Genomic DNA, 23,429 nt, shown 5'->3' on the forward strand with positions numbered 1-23,429 from the left:
TAGCGTGCCAGGGTTGCCAGGTTTTCACAACAAAACTGGCCAAATTGCTACTCAAAACTAGGCCAACCGCCGTTTCGAGGGGGGTCCACCGGTAAAAATCGCGTTCCAGGGGGTAAAATACATGTTTTTTGGAGGGGTTCCCCAAACCTTGGACTTGGCAACACTGTAGTGGGCCAACTTGATGCTTCCTCTGAAGACTGCTTAGATGTGTTCGACTTGAAGCAGCGCTGCTTAGACCGATGGGTGTGTGTCATCAAAGTACTGCGAGAGCTATAAGAGAGCGCGGACGTCTCCTTATGCTTTCTCTCGCCGTACTTTGATGTCATACACCGATCGATCTTCAAGTCGAACACACCTCTTTACTCTCGCGTGTCACGTGACCGAGTGTAATCGCAGCCTCTGCGATTGAAAAATATATATGCGATATTATCGCAAATGCAATTAATCGTTCAGCCCTACAGCCCTAGTATGGGAGCCTGTTCTAGTACACACCAAAACAAAATCAAGACTTTGTAAAAGAGCATAATAGGACCCCTTTAACCTTTATATAATGTGTTTTTTCTGGATTTTTTGGTTGATATTCTGTCTCTATCTGGTCAAATAAACCTACCATAAAAATTACAGACCCTTCATTTCTTTGTAAGTGGGCAAACTTACAAAATCAGCAAGGGATCAAATAAATATTTCCTCCACTGTAGTATGGTGCTAGCATGATTTTAACATGATTAGCATTTTGCTAACATGATGTTAGCATGTTTTAGCATGATTATCATGTTAGGTGTCGCAAATAGCGTACTTATGCACTATTTTATGACGTTTTGTAGTATAAATAGTGTGAGTAGTGTATTCACTGAAAATTCCAAAAAGAAAAAGTTCTCTTTAAAAACCTGGATGATGCACTTAACCGAAAAAATGAAGTGTGGAATATTGGACACTTCATGCACTCAACTGTTGCAGCTTTAATTACATAGTGAAGGGGGAGGGCCTATCAGACTCCGATTATGAATGACAAAATAACCTTATATAATTCATACTCTACATGGTTGAGTACATAGTGCATAAGTACATAGTGTATAGTGCGTCATACAGGACGCAGCTGTTAATGGCATGTTTCGATTAGCATGTTGCTAGCATGATTAACATGTTGCTACAATGTTGTTAGCATGATTTTAACATGATTAACAATTTGTTAACATGTTTTAGCATGATTAGCATGTTGCTAACATGTTTCTAGCATGATTAACATGTTGTTAACATGTTTGTTAGCATGACTTTAGCATGATTAGTATGTAGCTAGCATGATTCATGTGTTGATAACATGTTGGTAGCATGATTGGCATAGATAGATGTAGCATTGGATAGATGTTGGTAGCATGATTAGCATAGAAGATGTAAGTCTGTGGGATTTTCATTATTTTTAATCTTAATTTTTATGAAAGATCAGATCAGTTAGAAAAGTCATAGCAACTAACTTCAGAACAGTCTGAAGGTCTGACCCAAGTTTGGTGATTGTAGCTTTAAAGGTCTAGGAGGAGATGCTGACTAAATTTTGGACCAGAAGAAGCAGCTTATATAGCAGATTAGTAAATTGGCTTTTTCAAGCCAACTTTATGATGTTGCCATCTTTCTAAAGTATGTTTTACTGCCCTATAATTGACTTCAAATATCAGGTGAAAACTAATTTTACAAGAAGATTAGTAGACCTGTTAGTAAAAATCTGTTGACTTGAGCAGTCTTTGTTGCATTATATGCTAATGATGACAGCTCAAAAATGGGAAAAAGCGCATTGATTGTCGGGGAAACTGGATCATTCAGAAGAAACCCATGCAGAAATGGGTCAAATTCAACTATTTGCACAAATAGATACATTGAGATCCTTTATCTCTTATATCTAACCATATAGGGCCTTTAAAGGGGTCATATGATGTTGCTAAAAAGAACATTATTTTGTGTATTTGGTGTAATGAAATGTGTTTATGCGGTTTAAGGTTAAAAAAACACATTATTTTCCACATACTGTACATTATTGTTTCTCCTCTATGCCCTGCCTTTCTGAAACGCGTCGATTTTTACAAAGCTCATCGGTCTGAAAAGAGAGGTGTGCTCTGATTGGCCAGCTATCCAGTGCGTTGTGATTGGTCGAATACCTCAAGCGTGTGACGGAAATGTTACGCCCCTTACCATATTGTGATGCCTTGTCCCGGCCTTCTTTCTTTGCGTGAACATTTGGGCGGCGTTATGCAAATCTTCCCACATCGTGACGTAGACATGTGGGGGCGTGTTAGAACGAGCCGTTTTAGGTAGGCGTGGTTGACTCTTAACTTTTATAAAGAATATCTCTTTGGATTTGAGACTTTAGTCTTTGCAACTTTACAGATCTTCTTTATGCACCAAGAGAGTAAAAAGTTGCCTCTCCAAAGAGAAAGGAGCCCTCTACTAAATAGTGGATTACTCTGTAAATATTTATCCATGATATTTAATATTTTGGATTTTATCACTATTTATGTTTGTATTTATTCAGAAAACATATTAACAAAATAAAAAATTTTAGCCGAGGAAGTTTCTGAAATTAGGTTAAGGAATCACCCTTTGAATAACAGAAAAGGTAAAAAGAGTTGAGAGAAAATATGATGCATGTCAGATCCACGTCACGTTCAGCAGCAGCAGATCTTAAAGAAATAACAGCCAAAATAACCTAATAATCAGCTGCTGTGACGTCTATTAATCAAAGGACAAAGAAAAAGAAAAGAGGAAAAAATAACTTTTATAGTTTTAAGGATTCATCTATATTTAATTTAGAATTTAGTGTTTGATAACTTAAATGTCAATTTCTGTATATTTCTGCAGTTTTATAGAGAAATCAGTATTGGTATCATTGCTACTGGCCTTCAGTCATAAAAAACATGCCATTAAACAAATATTAAAAATATACTGTCTATGTTGTTTGAACATTAATTTGAAGATTGAATGTGAAATTATTGCAATATAAAAGTATATTTTAAAACTTTAATGTTAGGTGGGATTAATTGCTTTCCAATGTGTGTGCGTCTATATATATATATAGACGCACACACATTGGAAGTCAATTGCTTCTAGCAACTGTTTGGTAACCAACGTTCTTCTAAACATCTCCTTTTGTGTTTAACAGAACAAAGAAATTAATACATGTTTGGAGCAACACAAGGGTGTGCAGACGATTATTATTTTTATTTATTTTTTTCGGGTGAACTTTCCCTTTAAAATGTGCTTAATGTCAATGAGTCAGAAATCCTTTTAGATTTTGCATCTGTTTTTCCTTCCCTAGATGCATGTCCATTCCTGTGACTATGCGTGCCATCCGACGCAAGGCAGAGACCATTCAGGCAGATACTCCAGCATTGTCCCTTATAGCTGAAACTGTGGAAATTATGGTGAAGAAGAACTTGCCCCCAACTGGCAGCCCAGGTTACATGGGAATGGGTACAGGACCAGATGGGAGCAACCCAGTGGGTCTTCCTGGTTTAAATAGTGGAACCAACTCTGCAGGAAGCAACAATGTTGTGGATGTAGGAGGAAGTGGATCTTTGCAAGGCCCAATCACCTCGCTTTTCAACATGGGTCGTACTGGTCAGGGAGGCTCATGTGCTGACACCATAGGACAGGGTGGAGGCCAGCAGCAAACAATGCAACAACAACATCAACAGTCTCAGAGCCATGGTTCAGATGACTTTAGTAAAGTTACTCAGAATCCAATCCTAACCAGCCTTCTGCAAATAACAGGCAGTGTTGGGTCCAGTCCAACTCCCCAGCCACCTCAGCCTCACCAGACCCCCCCACCAACCACCTCACCGGCAAGCAACACCAAAAACCACCCCATGCTAATGAACCTACTGAAGGATAATCCCTCACAAGATTTTGCTGCATTGTATGGCAGTAGCCCTCTTGAAAGACAGAACTCATCTGGCTCCCCTCGGACAGATAGCCAAGGGCAGTCTTGCCCCAGCACCAAGGGCAAGAAAAAGCGTCCAAGAGGCTCTGATAAAGGAGTAATGGGAGCAGGTAGCGGAATGAGTATGAAACAACAATCTCAGCAGCAGTTGGGAGGCATGACCCAACAGCATCATCACACACACCACTCTGAAGACGATTTCCACCGAGAGCTTTTCTCTATGGACGTTGATGCCTCCCAGAACCCCATTTTTGATGTTAGTCTTCCAGGTGATGGACTTGACACCCCTCACAGTATCACTCCAGCTCCAAGTCAGTGTGGAACACCACCTTCAGGTCCTGGAATGCCATACCACTCTCAGTGTCATGTCCAACCCCAGACACAAGTCCAGTCTCAGCCACATGGATCTATACCCCGTATGGTCCGCCTCTCCAGCTCTGACAGTATTGGGCCTGATATCAATGACATTTTGTCTGATATTCCTGATCAGGCCAACAAAGGAAGCAACAGCAGTCATGGCCAGCATCTCATGGCTGGTGAAGAAGGGGGTTCCTTGGGAACTCCACTCCGGGATTCTTCCAGCTCAGGTCAAGGTAGTGCAGTTTTTGAGGCAGATCTGTTTAATGCAAACAGCAATGAAAATCCCTTTACTGATGCGGCAGACTTGATTGCAGAAGCTGCTACTGCAGCAACACCCAATAGCGATTCTTCCTCAACTAATTTCTTTCCAGACACAGACTTCAACCCAGAGCTTTTACCAGGACAGGGAAGTTTTTCGCAGAGCTACTTTGAAGACCGCTCCCCCAGCCCTGACCCAGATCTTGAACTGGTTAAAAGTTTCAGTGGGGGAAGTCAGCAGAACACTCCTACAGGCACACCTCAGAATCCTGCCTCACATGGCCAAAATACTCCAGAGGCTTCATTGAAAGACCCTTTTGAAATGGGTATTTTTAGTGGGAATGGTAGTGCAGGAAAGCCAATACTGGGCCCAGCATCAGATATGGCGGACTCACACTTTTCTCATACTGGTGGAGGCCAAAGTCCACTCATGTTGGGCATTGTGGTAGCAGGTAATGATTTTAAAAGTGGTGATGCAAAGGTTAAACCGCAGCAGATGAGGGCAAAGGAGGATAATGGGGGAGGAAATTCTGGAATAGGAATGGGGAGTGTATGCTCTTCTGAAATGAAGCAGGTAAAACGCAGTCGCACTCCTTCAAGTGAGGGCAAATCAAAAGACAAACCACCAAAACGTAAGAAGCTAGATCCAGATGGCAAGTCACCTTCGCACAGCTCAGGGGGTCGGCCATACACTCCTCCTTGTGGAAGTGCAACTTCTGGAGGATTAGTAAGTGCAGGTGGATCTAAGTCCCCTGGGAGCTCAGGCAGGTCTCAGACTCCACCAGGAGGTGCTACTCCACCAATCCCCAAAATCACTATACAAATACCCAGGACTTTAACTGGAGGAAAAACATCATCTCATGGAGGCTACACATCAAGTAGCTCAGCAAGCGGAGGTACTGGTAGTACAAGTGGCACAAGCAGTAGCAAAAGCCACCATTCCCACTCCTCTTCTTCGGGGAAGATAAAAAGTAGTAAACTTGAAGGCTCTGTTGGGCAAGGCAATATCCCCAAATCATCAATCATTGCAGGTATTGGCAGTGGTATGCCTTCTCAATCCAAAGGATCTTCCATGGGGATGGCTGTAGGCAAGCCATCCTCTTCTCCCATAACAAAGCACGGTTTATCAGGCTCAGGCAGTGGTGGCAGCAGTGGAACAGGAAGTGGAAATAAAAAGCCCCAAGGTGGTAAGCCACCCAGCTCACTCATGAACCCCAACATCAAGCCCAACATATCACCCTCACACTCTCGTTCTGGAAGTTCTGACAAGCTGTCCTCTCCAATGAAACTCCAACAAGGCCAGTTGCCTGGAACCCCACCCTCTTCTAAGGCTAAATCCCCTATTGGCTCAGGCGGTGGAGGGTCAGGAGGATCCAAGTCTTCTTCAGGTGGTGGAATGGGAACCCAAAAACTATTAGGCAGTAGCTCATCCACAGGCACTTCTTCATCCTCTACCTCCTCTGCAAGCTCCTCTTCGTCATCTGGCTCCATACCCTTTTCTTCAAATGGTCAGTCACAGTATGGGAGCAGTGGCGGAGGTTGCAGTGGAGGGGGTGGTGGAAGTGGAAACAACCCTAATGCAAAAGGCAAGTCCCCAAGCCGAAACAAAAAGCCATCTCTTACTGCAGTCATAGACAAACTGAAAAGTGTGGGTAGTGGGGGAATTGGTGGAGAGGAGGGTGAAGGTTGTGGTGGCAGTAGTGGGGTAGTGCCACAAAATACTGGTCCTACATCCTCCAAGCATGGTATGTCCTCCCTGGGAGGTGAGTTTCTGAGCAAGCGAGACAAGATAGACAAAGATGGCAAATCCAAGGTGTCTGGATCAGGGGGCAATTCTGGTGACAAGAAGACTGATTCCAAAAGTAGTGTTGTGACAGGCACTGGTGTGGCAAAGATTATCATCAGCAAACCAGAAGGGGGCTCTCCAAGCATAAAATCTAAAGTAACTCTTCAGAAACCTGGAGAAAATTCTGGAGATGGTGCCATGCGTTCACAGCACTCAGGCCACAAAGCATCACCCCTTTTCAGTGGTTCTACACCAAAACATGACCGCAGCTCTCCAAGCCACAGCCGTTCCCCTGGGTACACGCCTATAAATCCAGACAGTGAGAGTGAGTCTGGTAGCAGTTCAATTGCTGAAAAATCTCATCAGAACAGTCCTAGCTCTGATGATGACCAAACTATGAGACCACACCAACCAATTCAAGACTACATGAGTTCCATATCCATTAGCCAGAGTGAAAAACACAAGAAACATAAAAAAGAGAAGAAGAAGCAGAAAGAGCGGGACAGAGATCGAGAAAAGGAAAAGAAGAAGTCAACAATGACTTGTGGGCCCTCCTCTCACCCAGTAAAGACAGATAGCTGGTCCAGATCCCCTATATCTTCAGAAACTTCAATGTCATTGCTTAGCTCTGAACGCTCCTCACGACCAAGTCCTGTGTATATCCATGCAGAGGATGATGACCTCATGGACTCTGCCTTGACAGGCAATCTAGAACCTTTCAAATAAAAAAAATAATTAATTAATTAATAGTTTGCAGAGGCAAAGGAATGCAGCTTACTTTTCTTTTAGACTGCATTTTTTTTAAACAATTTGAGAAAAAAAATCAAGTATTTTATGATAATTGTATTATGTATAAATGTCACTATTTTTAATGTGGAATTATTATTTTGAGGGAAATATCTTAGTTATCAAATTTTATTTGAAAAAAAAAAATATTCTTCCATTTAAAATCATTTGGCAGTATATAGAATATTGGTACAAGATTTTAAATGGATTAATATTAGCTATGTATGTGTTGTTTTTTTTTCTTCTTTTCTTTTCTAATTGTATGCTTTATTTTGCATTTTTCCAAGTTAGATGGTATATACACTGTGAAATCAAACGTAAAATAGTCTTGTCTGTCATTGAGTTATTTAGCTTGCTTAACTGGATGCATTGTCAAAAACATTATATAATGAAAGCCTCATTCCTTTGTAGTCTGTTTACCTGTAATTAAAAGAAATTGAGCAATAATTGAAAGAAATTAATGAGCATATTGTTTAAAAAAATTAAAACCACCTTTTTAATCTTATGTAAAATAATTGGAAATTTAAAATACTCATATTTTCTATTACATTTCTACTATCACTTCTGTTTACTACTGATGAAGATATGTGTAACAAGAATTAATTTCATTGTATGTCTTTTCTGTAAAATGGATTAAGTTTTACAAGACTGAAATAAATGTCACTGCCAAGTTTTTGTTGATCTTTTGGCCTCTTGCCTATTTGGGCCTGCAGTATGATAATGGTATGAGTTAAAGTATTTTTGCACATTAGTAAAGCTCATATTTGTTGTAGGTTAAAACTCTGTGGATTCTTTTAATCAAACACTCCATGAAGTCTGAATCTGTGAGTGTACTGTGAATCAGACTGAGACAGATGTTTGTGTTATAAATGCTGATTGTGCATAAGATTTAAATACTCTGTTAATTTACATATATTAACAACTGCCATTATTGCCATAGACACATTTGGCATACCTTATTCTTAGGTAGTTAAAAATGGCAAAATAAGAGGGTGTTCAGTAATTAAACATTATTTATTTAGATTGTTGAATTTATACTATATTAACTTAATATAGTTAAGACTTAATCTTAATTGTTAATTGATTTACTGGAATGAACTGTGGGCTATTTAACTCTTATACACATGATACACGGGGCAACTTTTTTTGAGCAACACTGCTTGAGCATTTTTCCATTGAGAATGGGTAACAAATTTCTATCTGGATATTTTAGATCGGTCGTGGGCCCTGTGTCTCACCTGGTTGCCTGTTGACGGCAACATTGCTCAAAAAGTTGCCCAGTGTATCATCAGCCTTAGAAGTTTTGGTATAGAATAGCACATCAGTTGTACATAATAAAGAAAAGGAATAAAATGAAGAGCTGAAATAAAAATATTTTTGTAGAATGATATCTTTTAAGACATTTTAACATTTGAAATTAGTTATTTTGGCTACTAAAGCATTAAAGATTAGTTTTTCAACTGTACTAGGGTACTGTTTCTGACATGGGTACAATTAGAACAAAAGTACGTCTTTTCTTTATGAACTGGCTGTGAAGAATATAAATTATTTTAATGTAGTAGACAAAAGCAATATGGAATAAAAAAAGTTTTTAATTACTAGTTTTTGTGTGGTAATATAAAAAGCAAAAAGTGTCCCAACTCTATACAGCCTACCATATATAGGATGGTGGAGAGTTGACAGAAAAGTAGAGGCAGAACCTGGCTGTATTGCAAACTTGCCTACTATATACATTATGCAAATAAAGTTTATCCGATGTCCAAATTCACAGTAAGGGAGAGGGGGCGATTTGAGCCTATGGGGATATTGAGCCACTCCTAGGAATCCAAAAAAATTGGTCATGTGACTGCAAATATTTTAAGAGTCATCCATTTCATTCACCTTGTGATGGACAGAGGCCCGTGTAACTACATTGGTAACCTTTCTTTTTTTATTATCATTATTATTGTATTTTATGTTTTTTGGGACTCATATGTTAGTGCTGTAGGAAGTTATAATATGAGGTTATACTGTTAGCAGGATGTTGGCTCTAAACTGCTGGATGATAAAAGTTAAAATAGTAGGCGTGGGGTAATTTAAGCTAAAAGTCCTGGGTTAAGTTGAGCTCATCTTGCTTCTTATGATTACTTATAAACAGGGGCATAGGCAGCGGACGGGCCTGACGGGCACAGGCCCGCCCACTCTGATGAAAGGCACCCCCAGTTTATTATACAAATATAATATTTGTTAAATAATTGTTTCATCTATTTTAACACAATTAGAGAACTATTATAACATCTAAAATAAATAAAATGTGTTTTTGCATAATTCATGATGAGTTTGATTGACAGCAGTGTTAGCCAAGTGTTATCCAGGCTGGTTTGGGCATGTCGCGCATGTAAATTTGTGCGTGTTCACCCATTCAGCTGAACTGTAATTTGCAGCTGTGTTAGAAAAACAGCAGCCATGCATAATTCTGTAAAAAAAAAAAAAAAAAAAGACTTTTAAAAACTTGCACTGACAAGTGAGAGAGCCCGTCCATCAGTCCGCAAGTAACGGGTAAGACTTTCAGTTCCACGCCCTCAAATAGAAAATCATTATGGAGTAACACAAAATACACAAACATATGCTTTGAGGTTCATAAATAGTACAATTAATATGCAACATGTCTAGGCTATATTTAAAGTTTAAGTGGAAAAGGTGTTAGTGAGGCCAGCAGGGGGTGCTCACCCTGCAGTCTGTGGGTCCTAACGCCCCAGTATAGTGACGGGGATACTATACTGTAAAAAGCACCGTCCTTCGGATGAGACGTTAAACTGAGGTCCTGACTCTCTGTGGCCATTAAAAATCCCAGGATGTCCTTCGAAAAAGAGTAGGGGTATAACCCCAGCATCCTGGCCAAATTTGCCCATTGGCCTCTGACCATCATGGCCTCCTAACCATCCCCATACACTGATTGGCTTCATCACTCGGTCTCCTCTCCACCAATAAGCTAGTGTGTGGTGCGCACTATGGCTGCCGTCGCATCATCCAGGTGGATGCTGCACACTGGTGGTGTATAAATGAATCCATAGAATCCACTCACTGCTCAAATCGCTAGAGTTTTTGTTCAGGTATTGAGTTCAGCATGAATCATCTCATTATATCAAAGTGTTGACGCATGTAAATACGAGATTCGTTGTGCAGCGTAGAGAACTTTATTGATAATAACGTATGTGAGATCGCGCCCAGCTAACGCAAGACCAGCGGGCCACTGGCGGCCCACCGGTGGCAAAGTCGGCGGCCCACTGGCGGACGCCACCCTCGGTTCACCTGCGTTTTGCTCATCGTTATTCCAGCGGACCACCAGCGGCAGCCGCCGCTTTTCCGACAGCGGTCCGCTGACGAGCCGCTGGTTTATAATTACTGTTTGCTGGCGGTCCACGGTCGGTCCGTGGTTCATTATCAGTTGGATTACTAACCAAACTATCATTGCACACAATAATGGATCAAAAACAATGTACAATCACAAGTGTAAATTTATTTTCAGTGAACAAATTAAATATACACATTTATTTACAGTATCAGATGGTTTTATCCAATGTGACTTTTAAATGGAAGCATTCAGTTCACATATTTGCACCTGTACAGAAGTTAACCACAAAATCAACCATGGTTTTACTACAATAACCAACCATTGTTCAACTATGATTGTTGTAGTAAATCCACAGTAACTACCATATGGTCTTACTACAGCATAGTAGTAAACTATGTAACTACAAACTGTACCATGGTTTCAAAAACTATAGTTACCACAGTTTTACTCCAGCATTACTAACATATTACTATAGTATAACCATGATATCAAAACCTTAGTTTGAGGGAAAAAAAACTGATTACTACAGTCATGGTTACTAGTTTTACCATAGTAAAAACATGGTTAACTCTTGTAAGGGTACAGTGCTTTTCACAATCAAAGCAGCTTTAGAAAATGCATGTTTCAAGGTTACAATCAAAAAATATCCTTTAAACAGCCAGAGGTGACTGTGACCCACTTAAACAGACAAAGTACGTTTGGTGAATTTAAATCCACTTTATATTGTCACAAAGTCTGTAATATGTAAAATATGTAAATTCAGATGATGCAAAACATTATTTGGCTCACACATAAATGGGGATATCTCATGGAACTCAGAGAAAGATGAAACATTATTGGTTCACATATATTACCATCATAGTAACAATACAAAGCGGGTTGAAAATCACCAAACTTATGCTTTAAGGCAATGATTACAATACATAATATTTGTCAGGTTTGTATGTCCATCTATAGTTGCCATCATCTGAGTCTTCATGAGTGTTGGCATCATCTGAAGTCACCACAAGTGAGGCTGGATCCAAGCTGTAGTAACATTGGGATGGGCAACCTGAGAGATAGAAACAGGAAAACAAAAGGAGAAGGATTAGCATAGATGCTGTTCATATTATTTCAGGCAAAAGATGATCATGTGCATTTATTACTATTTCATCACTGGAGTACAAGGTTATGAGATGTGTTATGTGAATGCTTAGCTAAAAAGATGTATTTTTAATCTAGATTTAAACAGAGAGAGTGTGTCTAAGCCCCAAACATTATCAGGAAGGCTATTCAACTATGATTGTTGTAGTAAATCCACAGTAACTACCATAACCATGGTCTTACTACAGCATAGTAGTAAACTATGTAACTACAAACTTTACCATGGTTTCAAAAACTATAGTTACCACAGTTTTACTCCAGCATTACTAACATATTACTATAGTATAACCATGATATCAAAACCTTAGTTTGAGAAAAAAAAAAACTGATTACTACAGTCATGGTTACTAGTTTTACCATAGTAAAAACATGGTTAACTCTTGTAAGGGTACAGTGCTTTTCACAATCAAAGCAGCTTTATAAAATGCATGTTTCAAGGTTACAATCAAAAAATATCCTTTAAACAGCCAGAGGTGACTGTGACCCACTGGGGAGCATCTTCTGGCAACAAATTAATGTCCATATGTCAATAACTCTAAGATAATACAAGTTGTGTTCAAAGTCATGTTCAGTTAAACAGACAAACATTAAAAGGTAAGTTTGGTGAATTTAAATCCACTTTATATTGTCACAAAGTCTATAATATGTAAATGAACAATATTTGGATGATGCAAAACATTATTTGGCTCACAAATAAATGGGGATATCTCATGGAACTCAGAGAAAGATTAAACATTATTGGTTCACATATATTACCATCATAGTAACAATACAAAGCAGGTTGAAAATCACCAAACTTATGCTTTAAGGCAATGACTACAATACATATTTGTCAGGTTTGTATGTCCATCTATAGTTGCTATCATCTGAGTCTTCATGAGTGTTTGCATCATCTGAAGTCACCACAAGTGAGGCTGGATCCAAGCTGTAGTAACATTGGGATGGGCAACCTGAGAGATAGAAACAGGAAAACAAAAGGAGAAGGATTAGCATAGAAGCCTTGAAATGTAACTTGTTTTTTTGTTTTTTTCAGGAAAATCAATGTAATATATTTTTGTTCAATAATAGTTTTTGATTATTATTTATGATTTTGAGAGAATTTTATGATATTATGCGATATTTATACAATTTTAATGAGCTATTTTCTCCATTAGAATTAATATATTAAAAAAATTTTTTTTTTATTTACTATGTTTTAATAAATGCAATATTTCACATTAAAATAGAGTGAAGGAATTTAAAATCCATTTTTTAAAGTGAGAATTGGGCCATCTGGAGGCATTAAAAAATAAAAACTTGTGTAATGCTGCGTAACCTCTTGTATTAGCACCCTATATATATATATATATATATACACACACACAGAGGCTTTTGGATTCCCGTTGTTTTTTAGACAATTTAATTTTTTTTAGGTTTTGCATTTAGATATATATCTAGACATTCTAAAGGACTACTTTTTGTCAAGGTTTAGATATTTTTGGTTAGATAAGTATCAGGTTTTACATTATGATTACAGACAAACATTAAATTCTTGTTAGAAAGGGAACACATAGAAAGCATTTTTGTTACTCAGTATTTGGTCATTAAAAAATCTAACAAAAAAAGGAATGGATAGTGATAATTCAAAACACTTTATACAAAACGTTTTGTAATTAATTGCTATTTTATTCAATGTAATTCAATAAATGTTAATAAAACTTCAGAAGGGAACAGCAATTATGATGAAACAAACTAACAACAGAAGGGAACAGCAATTATGATGAAACACAAACTAACAACAGCAAAAACAATCAGTATCAAACAGTAGATTTAAAAAAAGAGGAATAAAAATTTAATAATTATAAACAATTTTAACAAAATATATACAAACTGTAATTATTTTATGCATTGCTGCACATGCAACAGATCAGGAACATCTGTTAGGCTAAAACGAGATCAAATGCAATAATTATCAAACCGTAAATTGAAGAAATAGAGGAATAAAAATAAACGAAATAACCATTAATAAATAGAATTGTAAATATTTACATACAAACTAATTATTTTACACATTGCTGCAAATGCAACAGACAGTATTACAGTGTCTCTTGCACACTGGAAGTTTGCACTTTATGCAAAAACTGCTGGTTTTCACATCCTTTGGCCAGCACATTTGGAACCTTTTTCTTTTCTGTAAGAGACTGGTCATAGAGGGATGAGTCGTGGAGGGACCAGCCGTGGAGGCACCTGCCGTGAAGGAACCAGCTCCGAAGGGACCAGCTGCAGAAGGACCAGCCGTGGAGGGACCAGCTATTGAGGCACGAGCCGTGGAGGGACGTGTGTGTGTGTGTGTGTGTGTGCGCAAGAGAGAGAGCCTCTTTTGTATTTTTTTTTTTTTCATTTCTTGATTTTATTTCACATATTTTCAAAATTTGCTCTGTTCCAGTCTTACCAGTTCATTTCACTGTAAATATGTGTATGCGTGTGTGTGGGTGTCTATTTTGCACTCCTGATATTCTAGAGAGTCACCTCTCTTCTGTTGTATAAGGTTAACTTACTCCTGAAACCACAGAACAATTTTTTTATCAATAATTGTTTAACGTTGCCATGAAAGATCAAATCACATTTTAACTAGATTCAGTTAATTCACGCTCCTTTAAGTGACGTCACCGATTAACAGTACAGCGCATATTTTTAGGCTAGATAAATTAGCCTAATTCCAATAATTCATTGACGAAACATTTACAAAGCTATCAAAACTTCCCGTCTACACATAAAGATGTGATTAAAAGTCAAAACTAATAAATAAGAGCTCAATATACAAAGTTAGCAGGCCTCCTCTGAAATCAGTTGAGATGCTAACGGAAACACTAAACCATTTTTATGAAGTAAGTATTCAACATAAGCATGTCAATCACAAGTAAGAAAAGTGTCAGGAATAGTTTTATGTAATATTTGTGTGATTTTTGGGACTAAACTCACCTGTAAACAGTGAAAACGGTGAAAACAGCAGCGAGAGACGTGTAATGCGAGTCAGCAGGAGTGCTGCGCCCAGTTTCCATGGTAACTCAGCAGTCATTGAAGGGTGGAGTCCAGACAATTCGGCGGGTTTTTTATTCCGCACTTTCAGTGTAAAAGTGAAATTACACCATATAACAACACTGAACATGAGTACTGTTTAACACTAGATTGTTAATTCAACTCTTTGGGAATTAATAACTTTGAACACTGCAAATATTACACTGCTGATTTTACTGTGTACGAACCCTGACTGGTCAATCTTAGGTAACTTTATTTAATTTTTTGCACAATTTTGTGGAAGATGGATGCATTCAACTGATCGCTGGCCAATTCAGCTGATCAGCCGTAAACAGTTATTCTGTCCAAATTCCCTATAAAATCATAATTAATTCCCTTTGAGCTAAATTTACCTGTTTCCCTTACATTTGTAATTAAATACTTTGAGAGAGTATTTTGTATTTGAAATACTTAATCAAGTAGGTAATTTTATTCTCAGATAATACAATATATTTCTTCACCTGTGTTAATAGTACTGCCAACTAGCCTATCACAGTTTTTGGCTAGATGCAAGTGTCTTAAAAGGGTTAGTTCACACAAAAATTAAAATTCTGTTGTTAATTACTCACCCTCATGTCGTTCCACTCCTGTAAGACCTTTGTTCATCTTCAGAACATAAATTAAGATATTTTTTATGAAATCCGAGAGCTTTCTGTACCTCTACAATCAGCCATGCAACTTACACATTCAAGGTCCAGAACGGTAGGAAAGACATTATTAAGTAAGTATCATTAATTAATCCAAGCCAATGCTTTGTTTATGCAAAAAAACAATTTACCACTTTAAGAAAATATTATCCAAACACAAGTGTCGGGGTAATCTAGTGAACACTTACTCATGTGCGTTGTGTTGACCACGAGTCTTCAACGTGAACACAACACAATTGCGTTGTGATGCTCTCATGAACGCACAATGCAGATCAATATTTTCATAAAGTTGTAAATTATGGGGGGGGTTTTGTATGGGATGATATTAGACTCTAAATGATTAATAGATGCACGCACAATTATCCATGTACTGCATACATTTTATACATGTATCTTACTAACCACACACAAATGTCTTTCAATTTGAGTCTGTGTAATTCGGGATTAAATGATTGTGCAGCGATTTGTACAAATACAGACATGTTTGTGAATAAAAATGTTCTGTTCTGCATTAATATATCATAAATTGCTAATGCAAAAAGGAATCTATGCATATGTGGATCAGGTGACACGCGTGCATTAATTGACGTCTAGTTCGAGTCGATCTTGTTCGGTTCATTTGGATTTTGAGACTTCATTTTCGCAGTTTACAGCATTTCACGTCCCACACACACACAACTACCAACGAACAAGGCCCAGTGCAATTCATTAACGTGTACACGATTTGAAAAAATCGCAAATGTGCCTCACTACACTAAAACAAATGCTTTTCAACCGGTGTCTGCAGAGCTAAGAATTACATTAATGTGCAGCATTTTGTTCAAATAGAGACATATTTATGAATACAAATGTTATAGTTTGTATTAAAATATCATGATTTGTGCATATAGCGATTAAAATGTGCATTTGTGAATCAGGTGCAAACAAAGCACTCGCGTCACTTAATACAACTCAGGTTAAACCACTGGAGTCACATGGAGTACGATTTCTTTCCTATCATTCTGGGCTTTGGCTATGGAGGGACAGAAACAGAATGCTCTCGGATTTCATCAGAAATATCTTCATTTTTGTTCAGAAGAGGAACAAAGGTCTTACGTGTTTGAAACAACACGAGGGTGAGTAATTAATGACAGAATTTCCATTTTTGGGTGAACTAAAATAAAATTTTTAATTCATCCATGGTTCCTTCTTCCAACTGGAAAAAAGAAAAACAATGAAAGAAGCTATTTTGGTGCTCAGTGCAAATTGGATAAGAATGTACTAAAATATATACTATCAGATATTGCTCACTGAATGTTATTACAGGACAGAAGGAAAAGCTGTTGCTCAACAACTTTGCTTGCTAGCGGACAAGTGACACTAGCTTGCTAGCTAAAGTTAGCTACTTGTTTCTATAGACAAAATGAAAATTTCCAAGGGGCTTTATGAAATAATTTAAGTATTAATCGTTTTTTAATTGCTAATGTGTGAACAGCATGTAACAACACTTTAAAATTGGGAGCCTGTAGATTAATTTTTGTGTGAAGAAATTAGTGCAGTTTCGTTGGGAAAATCCAAGGGAAACTATAATAACAGTGTAATTTTAATAAACCTCATCTGTCGACATGATGTCGGTGAATCACATTGGCCGTTGCTCAGTCGCATTACTATGGAGTGTGTGCAAGAGCATGAGCAATAAGTTGCTGGCCACAGCTCACTTAATGGCCACCGGTGTCGCTAATAACAAAGGTTTCTGAACTCTACATAAAGCCCTTTAACAGCTAAATGTCAGCATGTTTAGGAGTTAATCTTTATAGTGAAATAGCTTGAGCCATCCTCTTGAGTAAGACTAGGCGGTATGACAATACAGTTTTGCAGGACTGCTTAATTTTTGACATGATAAAGAAACGATAAAGGAGCGATAAAGAAACATGAAAAAATAAACTTCAATAAAAAATAGACATACTTGATGGTATTCAAGTAAACACAGTTGGTTGTGTCTTAAGTGAACATAAGAAATAAGAAATATGGATCAATATATTGGATATATTGTCTAGTGTTAGGGTTAAAGAATATATTGTTTATAAGTTGTTCAAGGAGGGGAAAGCACTTCTCTTTCTCTTGTGTATCTAACTCCAGTATTGCTAAATGTAATAGCACTATCTCTTGCACTTCAAATGATTGCTTGTAAATATTGTTTATATATTTGTATTTTCAAATTATAAATTACTTTTATTTTAATTAAATACATTTCTCATACCAGTATTTTGTATTTTAAATTAAATACATTAGATAAGTAACAAAATACTTTTTGATGTATTTGTGCCCATTGTAGATCCACCAATGTGTTGGGTTTTCCTCAATATGATGTTAAGTTAAGTGGCAGATCAGTGGGTTTGCTGCAGTTGAATATCTACGTCCTCAGTCCCAGACGAAACCTAGGTGGAGAATGCAAGATAATTTAATTATAATATATGTGGTTATAATTGTTATAATTAAAAATTAATATAATTATATCATTAATATATATAAAAATATAAATATAATTAATAATTGTTAATTGGTTATAATTGTTAATTATTTTAATATAATAATTAGAATGTGGTTAACTTATACACCTAACTCATATTTAAACACTGCCTCCATGCTATGTACACATGCTGTGTGCACCTATCCATCCTTACAAGTACAATTTTGGCTATATTAGCCCATTTGTGTCCCTGCTCTTGAAAAATTAATGTTTATTGTCCCCCACTACTGTTAGATGAAATTTACACCCATGTGCTCAAGTAATTGTGTTAAATTTTAACGCTTTGAATTACCGTATTGGCCCGAATATAAGACGATCCTGATTATAAGACGACCCCCCTTTTTCCAGATGTACCTTTTGGAAAAAGGCTTTTTAAAAACCAAATCTTGATTTTTCTCAGTAAAACACATTTTGTCTTCAATTATTTTCATATTGCATATTTTTCCTCCTGGGTTACGTACGTATATGTGGGGCGGAGCTATCAAAATAGGGGCAAGACCCTTTTGGGGTAGGGGCGTGTTTGTTTTGGTGATTTCAAATATCAACACTGGCTACCAGAAATCGCTTACTCTGCCTTTAACTACACAATAAAAACATATGTCTGAACACCTTACCTTTGGGTACACCTCTTTCTCAAGGGTCTAAAGACAAAAGAAAGATATGGCTGCGATACAGGAGAAGCTCTCTTTACACTTATCAGTTGATATTCTCAATAAAAGCCTTCTGGGAAGTCGTGGCCAAAGTTTGCGAGTTTGAGTCTCAGGTCCGGCAGGAATTGTAGGTGGGGGGAATGAATGTACAGCACTCTCTTCCACCTTCAATACCACGACTGAGGTGCCCTTGAGCAAGGCACCGAACCCCCAACTGCTCCCCGGGCGCCGCAGCATAAATGGCTGCCCACTGCTCCGGGTGTGTGTTCATGGTGTGAGTGTGTTCTCTGCTGTGTGTGTGCACTTAGGATGGGTTAAATGCAGAGCACTAATTCCTAGTATGGGTAACCATACTTGGCCACATGTCACGTCACTCACTTTAAAGATGTCACGGAATGCTCACACAAAAGATCCAGTCACAGTTTTATTTCTCAAAAAAAATAAAAATCCACATGAGTAAAAACAGGAAACAAAGACAGCAACAGGAATAGAATGCAATACTGACGCAACTAAAGACAAAATGAACAAGGTATATATATAGGGTGAGGCTAATGAGTCAATGATAAACAGCTGGCAGTAATGAACTAATAATGAGTTTTAGTTATGGGAAACGCAGTCCAGAACACACAAACAATGACACAAAAAGAGTGACCTCTGGTGGCTAAGCTGGGCACTCCAACAGCTGGCTGTGACATTACATTACTATCTAGAATAGGCTCTGAGGACTCACAGACTGGCGCGGAGTCTGTAGTGGACTCTGACTGCTCCTGGACCGGAGCGGGCTCTGAGGTGGATTCTAACCGCTCCACGACTAGAGCGGTTTCTGTGGCGATCTGAGACCAGATTTGACTTTACCGACCTCTTCCTTCTCGCCCTCCTCTTCTCGGTAGCCGTAGGAGGGTGGCCGTAGCCCAAGACTGGTGGCAAAATCCCTACAAAAGGGTTCTTGTTCACCTGGTTTAACCCACTGAACTCGCTGAACAAGATACCAGGTGAAGTCCCAAAAATTCAAGGTCTCGAGTCCCTTCATCTCCCAATGGGACAAGGGTTTGTCAAGGCATCCATTAAAGAAATCCTGAAGTGCCCCGTCATTGAATCCCAGTCCCACCGAGTAAGTCCAGAAGAGTTGGGCAAAGGCCCCTACATCCCGGCCTCTTGTCGCAACTCCGTGAGAGCTTTAAATCGAGCCACTCTCTCCTGCCATGTGGCAGGTCGGGTAATCCGAAAACTCATGGTACCAGAAGAGGGGAAGAAAAAAAAAAAACTGCTGGATCGTGAAGTGGCATCAGTATTCTGTCACGGAATGCTCACACAAAAGATCCATTCGCAGTTTTATTCTCAGAGTCAATAAAAAAAACAAAACATTGTTTTTTTTATTGCAATGTTTTTTTATAAACAGCTGGCAGTAATGAACTAATAATGAGTTTTAGTTATGGAAAACACAGTCCAGAACACACAAACAATGACACAAAAAGAGTGCCCTCTGGTGGCTAAGCTGGGCACTCCAACAACTGGCTGTGACAAAAGACCTGAAATTTTACTTTCACTTTAGGGACAAGTATTTTTATGTCACATCTAGGGACAAACACAAATTCTGATCAAGCCATAATTTAGGGACTTTGGTAATACACAAACTCTAGTTAAGTTATCATTTTAGGACTTTGTGGTTGTGCTACAAATGAGTCATCCTAACAAAAAACAGAAGTAGAATTCAGTGGTGTTCCGTCCATATAAGCTGCGAATGCTCCGCATACCCAGGCCATTTGAGAGAATAAGTTCACGGGATAATTCATATAAACATGATTATAAGTTGATCCTTTGTCATTTGAAATGTAACCTAAAGCAAGAGTTAGGAATAAGTACATAAAATTATTTATTTGCCAAACGGCAGTAATTTTCTTTAAATCTACCAGCTTTAAATGCTTCTGGGTGAGCGGATTCTCCGCAGCTTTCTCGTCTCTGCTCTATTGCTATGACTCTTCTACGGTGGACCAGTAGTGCACAACACAACGCAATTAAAAAAGCGAACATAAGCTCACAACACAACGACATTAAGCCACAACACAACGACATTAAGCTCACAACACAACGACATTAGGCTCACAACTGCCAGATCTCGATTGCCGAAAATCACATTGTGTTTGATGCAAAAACAACTCGACTAAATCAAAAGAAAAAAAACAAACAAAAAAAAAACACTGTAACTGTATATTTTTATTTTCTCAAAAACACTGAAAAAAGCATACATACCCCCACTTTATCAGTATTTAGTATCCTATATGTTTATATGCTGAACTTTATTCTTGAACAGATGAAGCAGTATATAAAAAGTGTTTGTTGCTCATAAAAACGTTTCTGTGTATTTGACAAATATTGCATTTAATTCCCTTTATCTGTGATAACACTATGCAAACACGTGAGAGCGTCACTACCGGGAGCAGAAAGTGTCCGACTTGACGTCTCCACTTTTAAAGGGGTCATATGATGCTGCTAAAAATAACATTATTTTGTGTATTTGGTGTAATGAAATGTTTATGCGGTTTAAAGTAAAAAATAAAAAAAAAACACATTATTTTCCACATACTGTACATTATTGTTTCTCCTCTATGCCCCGCCTTTTTGAAACGCATCGATTTTTACAAAGCTCATCGGTCTGAAAAGCGAGGTGTGCTGTGATTGGCCAGTTATCCAGTGCGTTGTGATTGGCCGAATACCTCAAGCGTGAAACGGAAATGTTACGCCCCTCACCATACTGTCGATGCTGTGTCCGGCCGGAGCGACGAGACATAAACATTAAAACCCATTACAAACGAGGCATTTGTTGCATCCAGTGGGGACATAATTACTGATTATAATGACTTATACTGTCTTTTTACGCGTTGCGTTGCATTGCGCCTGTGCTGCACACATCTGGATATTTGGGTTAAACTGTTCTGGAACAGTGTTGTAAACAACTTACAACTTACAACTTAACCACTGATTTGTAGTCCTGTCCTCTTTTGGAAGACCAAACAAAGTAGTTTCGCTTTCACAACGAAAAACACGGCGGCCGAGCGCGAGCGGAAGCCGCGGCTTAGCATGAGCTGAGGATGGGCTAGAGTGAGCTGAGGCTGGGCTAGAGTGAGCAGAGGCGGCGGGGTTGAGAACGGGAGGATCTTTGCAACTTTACAGATCTTCTTTACGCACCAAGAGCTTGTAACACTCCAAAGAGAAAGGAAAAATTGAAATCGCATCATATGACCCCTTTAATTCCGCCCCGACTGCAAGCGACTACTCTCGCCAGCCGGTGGCAGGCTAGTATAGCTAATCTGGAACAGTCAGTCCTCCCTCCTTCTTTAAATTTACATTCACTCCTCCCTCACTGAAAAAAAAGATTCCTTGTCTGAACAACCCTTACTTACAAAAGTAAACAAACACAAAAAACGTAGTATTCATAACGTTTCAATGTCTACTTAACATATATAGTGTGTGTAATGGAAAAATATAAGTTACAAGGTGAACTTAAATGTATGTGCAAGTAAAGTGAAAAAACAAATCACGTCAACTACTATTACAATTACATAAAAATTGAGTAAATCTAGCATAAAACTTTTAAGTATTTGACTGTGAGCCACGTGATATGCAAATACTCTTTCCAGCCGGAGCCATTTTGTGAAGCGCGTGTGAAGACGTTGAGAAGGGGTAAGTTTAACTTTTTGTAAACTAAGTATAATATTACATTTAGGCGTTTTACCATCAATGAACGCTTGTTTTTTGTGTGTTAGTGGCTGAAGATATTTTCTGAAACGCAACATAGACGCTGAAAACAGGTAAGCTTTATTTTGTCTTTTTAAACGTATAACGTTACTCGTTTATTGCGTTTATGGTCAAAAAAGGAACAGATTTGGTAAAGGAATTTTGTGAGTCAAGTCCATTATGCAAGTCACTTGGATTGGATGGTCCCTTTAGATCCTCATATAAGAGGAAAGAGTATTATAAAGAGAACTTCCAAATTGTGAAAGCTGTTGAATATGTTGTTGATGCAAAGGAAAAACGGAGTTTTCAGTATGTGCCCATTTCTCAAATTGTTGTCCCACTTAATGAATGGCATGGACATTTCTCAAATGGCACTTGAAAGATCTCTAAACAGGATGTCCCAACATTTAGATCTTTTCACGATGGGCTATATTTTCAGCAAAACGCTTTTCTTTCCAAAGGAGAAGAGAAAATTTCACTGATTTTATACATTGACGAATTTGAGATTTGCAATCCACTCGGAACATTCCGGAAAAAAACATAAAATTACAGCAGTGTATTGGGTGCTAGGAAATGTACCATCGGTCCTTCGTTCTGAGTTGTCTTCCATTTATTTGGCAGTTCTGTGCAAAACAGAAGATGTAAAACAGCATGGATATTCCATGTGCTTGAACCCCTTTTGAAGGATCTAGGAGTATTGGAGAGAGAAGGATTTTTTTATTTCTAGCTTCGGAAAGAATGTCAGAGGAACAGTGATGTGTGTTGTTGCTGACAATTTAGCAGCCCATTCACTTGGTGGGTTTGTTGAAAATTTTTCTGTCCCATATCCAGGGCTCTACGCTTTCTTTTCAATTTAGGAGCACGTTCAAAATTTTAGGAGCACCTTCTAAACAATTATCCAAAATTTTATCAAAAAGTAGCCTTCCCATTTCGAGGTGATATTTGACTCCTCTAACTTTATTAAAAGTATGTCATCTTTTGTCAAATTCTTAAATATTTTTTATTTTATAAGATTTTTAAACATTGTAATTAAAATGACAGAATAGGAACAAGTAGAATAAGAAATATAAAAGTTACCAATCAAATTAAATCAGTATTAACACAATTAATTTGTAGAGGTGGCACAGAAGAACACAAAAGTGGCTTGGTGTACTTTCAGACATTTAATGAGGCTCAGAAGTGGAATGAGTGCAATTAAATCCATAAATTCATGATGATATTAATGTTTTAAATATA

At 38.0% G+C, this 23,429-nt stretch overlaps 1 protein-coding gene and 1 long non-coding RNA gene across 2 annotated transcripts in view; both read left to right on the forward strand.

Annotated features, from left to right (window-relative positions):
* med1 (mediator complex subunit 1) overlaps positions 1-7,497 on the forward strand; it is a 101,356-nt gene extending 93,859 nt beyond the window's left edge. Inside the window, exon 15 of the mRNA XM_016560671.1 lies at positions 3,305-7,497. Coding sequence (XP_016416157.1) covers positions 3,305-7,058 — 3,754 coding nt within the window. The 3' untranslated portion in view covers positions 7,059-7,497. The remainder of the gene's footprint in view (positions 1-3,304) is intronic.
* Positions 7,498-22,221: 14,724 nt separating this feature from the next.
* Positions 22,222-23,429, forward strand: part of LOC107746452 (uncharacterized) — a 6,325-nt gene continuing 5,117 nt past the window's right edge. Inside the window, exon 1 of the long non-coding RNA XR_001640692.1 lies at positions 22,222-22,267. This is a non-coding gene — a long non-coding RNA (uncharacterized LOC107746452). The remainder of the gene's footprint in view (positions 22,268-23,429) is intronic.

Source organism: Sinocyclocheilus rhinocerous, unplaced genomic scaffold (assembly GCF_001515625.1).
Source record: "Sinocyclocheilus rhinocerous isolate Xijiao unplaced genomic scaffold, SAMN03320098_v1.1 scaffold1491, whole genome shotgun sequence".
Taxonomy (NCBI): Eukaryota; Metazoa; Chordata; class Actinopteri; order Cypriniformes; family Cyprinidae; genus Sinocyclocheilus; species Sinocyclocheilus rhinocerous.